Source organism: Gymnodraco acuticeps, unplaced genomic scaffold (genome assembly GCF_902827175.1).
Source record: "Gymnodraco acuticeps unplaced genomic scaffold, fGymAcu1.1, whole genome shotgun sequence".
Lineage (NCBI taxonomy): Eukaryota > Metazoa > Chordata > Actinopteri > Perciformes > Bathydraconidae > Gymnodraco > Gymnodraco acuticeps.
The window spans coordinates 41,305-52,765 of NW_022990629.1; the positions used below are offsets into that span (position 1 = coordinate 41,305).

An 11,461-nucleotide genomic window follows, 5' to 3' on the forward strand; every position below is an offset into this window, starting at 1 on the left:
ATTGAGATATTGTCATGCTGAAGATTGCAATTGATGTCAGACATTGAAAATAAACTAAAATGAACAAACAAAAAAAGAGCCCATTACTTATTCAGTTATTTATTCAGATTCAATGATATGAACATCTTTAACATCTTTTGTCCACAAGCACGAAAAACATTGTCTCTTAAGGTCCCATGTCATGCTTTCCTGGTTATCACCCGTCCCCTTGTGTTATGTAGCTTTTTCTGCATGTAAACGGTCTGCAGAGTCACAAACCCTCAAAGTACACCCTGTAGCGAGTAAAACTAACAGAGAAGACCTGTCTGTGCTGCCCCAGAACTTCTTCCTCAGTAAAGTGACGTAACGGGCATAGTGGTGTGACACACACACTCTCACTCAGCCTTATCTTTTCTCATCCGTGGCTGTGAGTGTGTGTCTGTGTGCTCAGGCTGAGTTCCTCTGTGTCTCGCTGTCTCACAGACTTCACGCAGCAACCAGGAAACAACACCAGTAATCCAGCTCACACTGTCTGCTCCTCGAGCCGAGCAGCGAGCCCCGCAACATCCCGCCAACACGGTACCCAGACCCCACGCAGCATTCTCATCAGTTTGTCATTACTGGTGTCATTTTCTGGTTGCTAACACCATTGTAACACATAATCACTGAGGTTCACCACCGTTACAGCTGTACATCAGCGAGACACAGGAACTCAGCCTGAGCACACAGACACACACTCACAGCCAGGCTGTGTGTGTAAATCCACGGAGCCGCAGCTGAGAAAAGATAAGGCTGAGTGAGAGTGTGTGTGTTACGCCACTATGCCCGTTACGTCACTTTACTCAGGAAGAAGTTCTGGGGCAGCACAGACAGGTCTTTTCTGTGTTAGAGTTTTACTCGCTACAGGGTGCACTTTGAGGGTTTCTGACTCTGCAGACCATTTACATGCAGAAAAAGCTACATAACAACAAGGGGACGGGTAATAACCGGGAAAGCATGACATGGGACCTTTAAGTGGAGGAAGCTCCTTAGAGACAATGATCTGGCCATCAACTGTAGTTCAAATTATATTTGCTCTGAAACTCCAGATGACATAAAAACCTGGCAACTGCAAACAGGGTTGTCATACTCGGTGGAAAGGCAGTCTTAACTATAAACTCAGATCTATAAGACCCCAGTTCAACATGAACGAAAACACCCCAACTTTAAACAATGTCCGTTTAACTATTTTTTCCTTGGTACACCGCCATTCCTCTCCGGTGCGTAACGTAGCCACTTCTGCACTCCAACCCTGAATGTCAATTCCGTCAGCCTGCGGTCAAATTGACGAGCAGCAGCTGAAAAAAAAGAAGTTACATTTTTTGTTTATTGAAATAATAAGAAGAAGAAAGCTGCAATGGATGCGTTCCAGTGTGTACTGTTTAGTGTACTAGGTTTTCAGGCGGCCTTAATTGAGCAATTCACCCATCAACCACATCTTCATATAATTGATTCACACTATTACTCATTTCTGTCTACTCGCTCTGTGTCTCAGAGGACGGTAGTGGACAGTTCAGAAACGTGCCCATCAGTGACATCATCAATGGTCATTTCCAATTAGCTAGGAATAATGTCACTGGTAGGCAGGTTTCTGAAATGTCCACAGCCCACCTTTGAGATGCAGAGCGAGTAGACAGAAATGCTGCCATCCTATTATGAGCATTAATGAGGACCACTTATATGAAGATAAGGATAAGAATGGATGCATTTTGCATCCATTCTTATCAACTTGAGAAAGAAATGTAAAAGACTTATGAATTAAATTCAATATTTGCCAAATCTGTTGTAAAGTAGTAAACCTAGTATTTTGAGGTGCAGGCTCACCAAACATGCAGTCCTTTATCAGCGTGTCCTTGAAGGCCCTCTTCTCTCCCTTTCCCACCCAGTTGAAGATGCAGGCTAAACTGTTTGTCATGGCAGCGGATAGCATTCGCCGGATCATATTTTCCGAGTTGGTCCCTCCGACTAATGCCAGGCGGGTAATCTTAACAGACGAGAGAAAATGATTAGTGTGCTACAGTGTACTATGTAAATAGACATCTTCTCATTTATAAATAAATACAAATGTAATGAATTTGAACACATTTGTATTACCTCTAAGGAAGAAATAAGACCACTACTGTGTCCAAACTAATCGACAAACAATGCCAACAACCAAATTGGCAATCCTAAGAAATGGTCAAATATTGATTAAGAAAAATATTATCGTGATTCGCGAGGCGTATTTTTACAATATTTCTGTCAAACACACATCCAAGTGAAAAAGAAATGTAATGCATCCACTCCTACAATTCCAGACATAAGCCCTTAAGATTTCAAACAAGAAATGTAAGACTTTTAAAACTTATAAGGATCCACAGGATACCTGCAAATGCATACAGAAAATATTAGAAGCCTCGACAGATTATAGAGAAAATGCTTTGTGTAAAAATTGTTCACCATCTTTCGACGGACTGCTTCCTCCCTCAAAGCAGCTTCAGTCTCATCAAACTTCTCCTCGTTGGTGAGTGGAAGCATTATGGGGAAGTTGTCTTCTTGTGACTCTGGTCCAGCTCCATGAATGTTTAGTTTAGCAAGTTCCGTCTTTATAAAGTTAATGTCACGTGAGATCTGCTTCACCTCCATACATAGCTCGGTAAGCATCTTCGTGGTTCTCATGGCAGCAATGTCTTGAAAATTAAAAAAATAAAGGTTTTAATTTACATTTCAAGGATAGATTTTTAATTTCCAATAATTTAGAATGACACTAAGTAACTCACTGATAAGTGTTTGCCAACAGTAACCATTAAAGCTGCACTATGTAACTTTCCTATTTACCCTGGATTTGAACACAGGTCTCCAGCACAACTGCTGAAATATGTACCACTGAGTTTATAGAGCCTGCCTGCTTGCTCGGGGGAGACATTGACCATAAAGTCATAATTTTTGTCAAACCAAGGTCATGTCTCACCTAGATAAAGGATCTAAATGTCTCAATAGAAGAGCAGGGAGACCAAAATCAACCACCCCAATTTTAAGTTATATTGTATTAACACTACCATACAGATTGGACAAAATAACATTGTAATCACAAAAAGGTTACATAGTGCAGGTTTAAGTGCTTACATTTTAAGCCTTAACACCATGACAAAAAACATGAAAAGATGGGAAAGTCACAAGGGATAGGTTTCTCAATTCAGAAGGCATCAGTACGGTTAAGAACCTGCTCAGAAAATGATACTTGCCTTTCAACACTCTGCTTGATTCCTCTCCATATAATCTCCCCCGTGGTGTTTTCTGGAGCTGAAGGGGGTGGGATGGGTGCTGCGGGGTCAGGTGAGCCAAGCCCAGTGCGCTGAAGTCAGCTAATCTTGAGCCATGTGCATAGCTGGCACCGCCGTCTAAAAGACAAGACACCATTATTAATTGTTTATAAGTAAGCCATGAGAACCATTGGCCCATAGGAGCCGATATCCTGTTTCCGCAGCATGATGTACAAGTACACCCCCTGGACATGATGCTAGTATGTCGCAGGGACTTAACCCAATCCAACCCTTGATACTGAGTGCCAAGCAGGGAGATATCGGGTACCATTTTTAACAGTCATTGGTATGACTCGGTCGGCGATCAAACTCACAACCTCCCAATCTCAGGGCGGACACTAACCACGAGGCCACTGAGCTGCTATTCATTCTTTATATTGAACATGAATTTGGGAATTTTCCAAAAAAAAACAACATTTAAGATGAGAAATACATACCATTCCTTGCTTTCTCTAATGGCATAGCGTGGTAGGGGCTGGAGTTATATGTTGGCAATCCTAGAAAAAGAGAGAAATAACTAAATAAGGCAAATGAGCACTATTAAAGTTGTTATCCATGAGCACCATATAGCAATTGCACCTAGCTAGCCCCATATAGTTACTTTCCAACTTTAGATAAAGGAGACCTGAGGGATGAACACACTTGGCTACAGAGTGAGTAATTAAAGAATAGTTTCCCACCTAAGGTGCTGATAATTCCTGTGATCCAAAGATAAAAGACATAATAGTCTATTAGTCTACTTAATAACGAGGGGTGCACTCAAGTGGCTGCCGATGACAATTTATTCAGGATACAGAAAATATGACCAACGTTTCGGAGAGACTGAAACATTGGGTCATATTTCCGGTGTCCTGAATAAATTGTCATCGGCAGCCACATGAATGTGCCTGACTTTTACACCATTAGTTTTCTTACCATCATTACAGTGGTCCATTGACTGGTCCAACTCCGCCAAATAGCTTCCACAAAAGCCTACAATGAGAGAACACACAACATGAACTATGAATGCTGTAACTCGGACAAAGCACATTTACATACTGTCCGCCCGGAGGTAGTAGTGTGAAGTAGGGGTCGACCGATTATCCAGACCGATATTCCGCATTTTACAGATTATCGCTATCGGCCTTTTTTTTTTTTTTTTTTTTAAATCAAATTGCCGATAAAACTTTGGATCTGATGCGGCCGTTTCTCTGGTTGCAGTCACCACTCTGTACACAAGCAATGTCCCGATCCAATTCTATCAGTTTCCCAGTTACACAGGGTAGCGTCTCGCAGCGGATAAACTGTGAGGGGGGGGATTGCTAGTGGAGCCTCGCAGCAACTCTGCTTTCTGCACCACAATCTGGTGCTGCTGAATTGGGACTACTAAATGAGTGAGACTCAAATATCAGAAGTTCAGAACAAGTTTTAGTAGTTTTCATTTTATTTCCATTTCATTGACTTTACTCAGGGTCACAGAGGAAACCAGTTTTAAGATGTTGAAAAGTTCAGCAAACATAAAAAGGCATTTCAAAGAAGTTGTGTTGGAGTTTGTGTTCTTCTACATTTTGAGACCAAGATTTTCTGATTTTACTGCAAATGTATATCGGTTCCAAATATCGGTTATCGGTCTCGTTGATTACTAATAATCGGTATCGGCCTTGAAAAAGCCATATCGGTCGATCCCTAGTGTGAAGTGGTTCACTTACCATTGTCAGCCTGGTGAATTGACAGAACATCCTCCGAGTGGCTTCCTCCAGAGGCTAAAAGGGAACAAAAGACAGGAATAATGGATGCTGTAACTTTTGAACACATATCACATGACTGATGTTTGAATGTATTGTTGGAGGAACTAAATGCTTGTAAATTAAAGCTCACATGCAATTACATATTGTTCCTGCCATTTTAATAAGTAATGACATACCACTGCTTGCATTTGGGGTTGGTCCTGAGGGGTACTGGCTGGATTCTGGGAGCACTGTAGGACAATGAACATCAGGTGGCTTGGCAAATCTTCTCTTCACACAGCTGGTTTCTGACTCCCCATCTGACTCCATGTACACAGGATTTGGTCTGGAAAATAAAAATGAAACATTCAACATTCCCATTAATTGAACTAATTTGCCCCATGGCCCATTTCTGTAGAATGAGGCCGCTTGACGTACAGGTACACAGAGATGACACTAGTCTATCACAGGACTGGAGGTGGGGTTTTTACTTATTGTTTACACAGAAACCAAGGATTATATATTTCAAGAGGGAGCGATCAAAGTAAACATCCTAAGCCTGCTTCCTCCACACTGGGAGTGCTGTGACCACTTTTCCATTGCATCTTATGAGCGGTTGGGTTCTTTTGGTTCCTGCCTATGCACGCATACTGGTTCTTATCAATGCGACGTTGTTTGATAAGGGTTAAAGTCAGGCCAGACATGGAACCTGACCTCCTACAGGAATTCAACTGTACCTTACTCTTCTTTTCCCACGTTCACCTGCTTCGTCCTCAGAGCTCAGATCAGTGGTTGGACATCCAGTAGTCACATACTTTTCTTCGTATCGTTTGGCCTTTTCCAATGAGTCTGTAAAAGAAAAAGCATAAAATAATAGGATGACATTTTACTGACTAGTCTCACTTGTGACACATATGTCATATGTGGTATGGCACCACACACATTCAAACTGCCATCCATAAAACGTGTGGATACCTATATACTTGAAAATAGACAATAGTAATGCAGTGACTACTTACCACAAGTAATCAAGAGCCGGACATTCGCATATGTGGTCCATCCTTTATGGGCCGTCATGTGTTCTTTAAGGGCCTTCAAATACATGTTTTTTGGGGGCCATAACAATTTACCTTCCTTTAGACTGAACCAGCTGGCAAGAACTGTTGCAGCTCCGCCATTTGGAAAAAGTACAACGGCCCAAAGCACCACCTCCCTTTCCATTCTGTATACAATAAAGGAAATAATGTAAATGATTAAAAAAAAAACCTGCTCATAAATCATAAGATGTCATTTACTCGCCCAGCAGTATGAGCGGTATGCTACTGCATATGAGCTATTGGAATAGCTATGAGGCCATTTCCTTCTGACTCTGGATACAGAACACATTTACGTTTGATACATCCAAGTTTACCAACCCCGATATTGTCACACAACTCTCTAACCTTGTATGTACCTATGCATGAGGACTCGCAGGGATAAGTGTAATATGATTCTTGGTGTCTGAACCTTTTGTAGATCACATATACCTCATCTTCTTCCTGGACTATATTCTGCACTACTGCAATACTATGTCCCACCTCAATACAATTATCCCCCTGCTTTGTAGACAAGGTAAAACGACTACTGGAGACCTTTGTGTACTGTACAGCAACACCGAAATGTTGAGGGAGTGGACCATCAGTGTGGATTTTCTGTAAGACTGGTTCATCTGTTGGTAATGGAACCTCACAACGTGGCTGTTCTGACAACCTTTTGACCACCTGTTGTAGAGGTTGGTGTGGCTTGCGTAAAAGATGCTTTATTTGGCCAAGATAATTCTCAAAAGGGAATCCTGAAACATTATCTAAAGGTCCAAATTGTTTGTATTCATCGGCTAAATGTATAAGCTGGTGTACACTGAACACAATCTGATCCCTGCCATACAACTGTCCAAAGTGTTCCACAAAGGAAATCATCAATCTATGCGCTAATTCAACCTTTTGGCCAGAAATTCCAGGAGACAAAAACAAATACATGGCCACTGAAAACAACATAAAGTTGTCATAAATCTCACTGGGAAGGCAATCCTTCAGAACTACAGGGCCCCAGTACAGTATGAAGGATCGGAGCTCTGTAGCTTTCCAACGATCCAGCTCATTCAAACCCCTTGGCTTGCGATTGAATTCACAAGGGGTGTGGGAATGTAACCCCAGCAGTTTGCTTGATATACTGTTAACAGTTTGTGAAGGAAGCCTAGTGGCTAGATTGCCCTTTAACCACATATTCAACAGTTTTCTCATCACACCAAGACAACAGAGGTGCATATAATCTATTGGGAATGAAGAAACCATCTTTACTGTCCCTGTTAAAGGACTGAGTGTCTGTTTCAAGTGATGTTCTTCATCAATCATATCACAATAACTTGAGTCTGTCCTGAGCCTGACATTTGTTTCAGGATAAGTCATTTTCTTCCTCCACACACCATGTTGATCACACTTGTCACACCCTGAATAGCCATTATGTGACTTGATATTCTTAACGTAGGCTCTGGCTGGAGCATCACACACAAATGAGGAAACCAGTACTTTCAATCGGTTACCATTATGAACAACGCCATTAGCCAGTACATTTTTAAGGTCGCTAATAAATTGCTGCAGATACTCAACAACACACTTGGGCTTGCTTAAACCACAAAAGATACCGACAATAAATGGGGACTTAGTATAATCACATTTCAGAATTGCAAGTATAGGCCAGAATTGAAGTCTTGAACTCTTAAAGAGAGGGAGACCATCTATGTTGAACTGTAAAGTAAGAGTTCTGAGGCTCACTGGTAAACTCAAACATTTCAATCGTGAAAGTATCCCTTGCACCAATCCAAAATGGTAGTACTCGCCACCTTGCATTTGAGTGGTTGCAACATCATGTTGTGTTCTAAGCAGAGTTCTTCCATCCTTAGGGAGCATAGGGTGAAAAAGCTTTAAGATGGACAGCAGAGCAGACAAAGCAACCAGATTGATTGAGTAGGATGTTGCCCAATATCTTAGGCTCCTCATAAGCAGATCCTGACTAGGCTGATGCTCGTCATGGCTGTCGGAGTCAGAATCTGATTCAACATTCCCAGCCACACTACCATCAGTATGATCATTTCCCATTTGTACATGATCTGATTCAACTTCATCATCTCCAGCTAAACTACCATCAGTATGATCATTTTCCATGTGTACATGGGAAGCTAGTGGTGTATCTAGTTGGGAAACGTGTGAGATTCTGAAGGGTGGTTCCCTATTCACACAGGGGTCTAAATGTGACTTGTTATTATAAAGAGTTTCCTCGTATTCCTTAAGGATATCTTTCTCCATGTCCCTTACAGTTCTGATGACTCTACGTCTTTTAGACCAATAAGAAGCCATCTTAGGTAAAGAGAGGTGGCACTGCTATAATTACTTTACTTGGCCTTGTGTATTGCAGTGATCCCCTTGACTCGTCTTGTAGTATAATCCTGAAAATGGAGGAAAACAAAGCAGATTAAAAATCAGTATGCATAAACTAACAGTACAAATATATATCAGCCTCCTGGTGCAATGCAAATATAACTGTACTGACGAAATTCCCTAGAATTACACGTTTTCTTCCATGGGTCTTCAACCAGGAGTCCAGGACCCCTAGGACATACATTTTACCCAAATATCCTATATGATGCTTTAGCTTGACTGTATCAGACCAACTTTGATGTAATTTCTGTAGGATGTAGGGATGCCAGAAACTGACCATGATCAAAATCGGCGGGGTCGGTGTGTAGCAAGCTGCAGCAGCAGTCAGCCTGCGCTGCTGGCTTCCTCCAAGTTTTACAGTCAAAACTGGTGTTGTGACCAATGGCCATTTACAATTATTAATACTATTACTATTATTAGTCTATATTTTGGTTGAAACTAAGCCAGAAAAAAAACAAAAAAACATAAATAATAAAAAAATATATAAATAAAATCGAATTTTAAAAATAATCTTCGATTATGGAGACTGTAACGAATAATAGATTAATCGCTGGCATCCCTAGTAGGATGGTAGAGTTTAATGTCAGATTGTGTTAGCTAGTGTATCTGCTGCGTTAGCTAGGTGCTAGCCAGGGCAAGAAAATATCAACTGCGTCATGCGATGAACTGTTTAATTAATTTATGATATAGGCTATATTATAACAAAAAATATGCACAATTTCACCCAAATATCCTAAATAATGCTTTAGCTTGACTGCATCAGTGGACACTTTATGTAATTTCTGTAGGATGGTAGAGTTTAATGTCAGATTATGTTAGCTAGCGCTGCGTTAGCTAGGTGCTAGTCAGGGCAATAAAATATCAACTGCGTCATGCGATGAACTGTTTAATTAATTTATGATATAGGCTATATTATAACAAAAAATATGCACAATTTCACCCAAATATCCTAAATAATGCTTTAGCTTGACTGCATCAGTGGACACTTTATGTAATTTCTGTAGGATGGTAGAGTTTAATGTCAGATTATGTTAGCTAGCGCTGCGTTAGCTAGGTGCTAGTCAGGGCAATAAAATATCAACTGCGTCATGGGATGAACGACGTTAAATTCGTTGATGATATATATTATTATAAGTAATTAGTTCCCACTTTTGCGCTCTGAATAGCCTAAAAAAACATAACAGGGTGTAACTGAGGTGAACATATAGAGTAGGCATGCACAACGGTCACGTTACATTTCTTACCGATTTGTGATATCTGTCTCTTCTCTTCAGGCGGCTTGGCGGCAACTGAACTGCCTGCCTTCCTCCACACCGGGTGTACGCTCTTTCACGTGACCAACGTGCTTTCAAGATTAAGTGCAATGTGCAACAGGCATGACGGGTAATCTGTGACGTTTCGCTCTCTCAAAACTTGGGCCATTTTGTCTTCATGCACAGCAGCTCTCATAGGAAAGAACCAGACCCCGCCTCCGACGCTGGGTCAGGATCTCGCCCGAGAGGGGATAGCGCCACACGTTGAAACAATGTCAATTCAATGTAGGGAATTTCAACGTTGAAAAACCGGCATCTATATTACATTGATTCAACAACATTTTTTCAAACGTTGAAATGGTATTTGTAAAAACACATCGAATCAACATTGATTTTTCAACCTCAACCAAAAATAACCAATCTAACCAAAATCCAATGTTGAATTAATATCTTTTGCTATCTGGGTTATCTACACTACAGCATCAGGAGCCATAACTCTGCCACTGGATACATGGTCTGGACTTGAAAGTTGGCAAAATCTGAACACATATGTGCAATCTTGGGTTAAGGCATGAAACAATAGAAAAACAAAAAAGTACCATAAAACAGACAAAAGTTAAGAAAGTAACAAAAAATAAACTCTTACCATCCTGGATCCCCGGGCTGGTCTTCTTAAAGCCTGAGACTGCCCTACAAACACTCGTCCTACTCTTAGGCGTATAACACGTCAAGACTAACCTAAACACTCGACTGAACTGTGCAAGGGCAGAACAATATGAATTTAAATGAAACATGGCCCTTCTCATAGCACCCACATTGCTGCACTTATGTGGTCATAACTTAAAACAGCCTTAAACACCTACAGTTGGGAGATATAAACAGCTATAACTTGAGAAAATCTGCATTGTTGTAATTTCCCTGACTCATTGTCCATAGTCCACACATAAAGTGCAACCAACTGTAGTGTAATTAACAGTCAAAAATGTAGTCATTGTGACACAGGCTGTGACATTATCCTGCAGCTCCAACAGTACCTGTCATTGCCCCAATATTGATTATCACTCTCCCTCCGGGTCCCGCGGGTGCAAATCCGTCTCAATGTAGTGCTTTGCCTTGGTTGGGTCTTCAAATGACTTTTGCTCTCCAGCTGAGGTTGTGATTTTAAGTGTGGCTGGATACACACAATTATCTCTCCGTTGTCGAGACTCTAGATCTTCGGTTTTGTCCACCAACTTGTTTACTTGTGAGGACAGCGTAGTAACTTTAGCCTCGAGTTGCACTACCCGGTTAGCATAACAATTAGCCCCCTCCTCAAGGCCTTCAATGCGCGTTACGAAAGTTACGTTCTCCTTCCTAACATCTTCAACAACCTTAGTAAACTCTGTGCGCACATTGAAGATTTCTGATCTTAAGTCCCTCGACAGGTTGTCTATTTTGGTGTTCAATTCACCTACAGCCGCCGTCACTGTTGAGTCGATCTTAGTTAGCACACACTGCTCAGTCCGCTTTAGGGCGGCCATGATTGCTTGTGTATCCGACAGCGGCTCCGCCAACCCGGCCTCGTCTTCCTCAGGCGAGTCCGCGGCGTTTGGGCATGGTGTCGGTCTTTGACTCCTCTGCGAGTTTTATGTACAACCAAATCAAAACACGGTCACTTTTAGATAGCTGAGCACTTTAGAGACACATTTGCCCCACGGGAACGAGAAAAG

General features: G+C 41.5%; 1 protein-coding gene across 1 annotated transcript; it reads right to left on the minus strand.

Moving 5' to 3' along the window:
- Positions 1–912: 912 nt before the first annotated feature.
- LOC117554695 lies at positions 913–9,773 on the minus strand. The gene is made up of 12 exons (XM_034229171.1): positions 9,744–9,773; positions 8,458–8,507; positions 6,046–6,248; positions 5,764–5,875; positions 5,224–5,372; positions 5,009–5,062; positions 4,236–4,292; positions 3,758–3,817; positions 3,243–3,398; positions 2,458–2,687; positions 1,843–2,002; positions 913–1,316 (listed from the first exon to the last, which is right to left on the minus strand). Exons 3-12 carry the CDS (start codon positions 6,245–6,247, stop codon positions 1,204–1,206), a joined length of 1,293 nt encoding a protein of 430 aa, XP_034085062.1. The 5' UTR covers position 6,248; positions 8,458–8,507; positions 9,744–9,773; the 3' UTR covers positions 913–1,203.
- Positions 9,774–11,461: the final 1,688 nt, after the last annotated feature.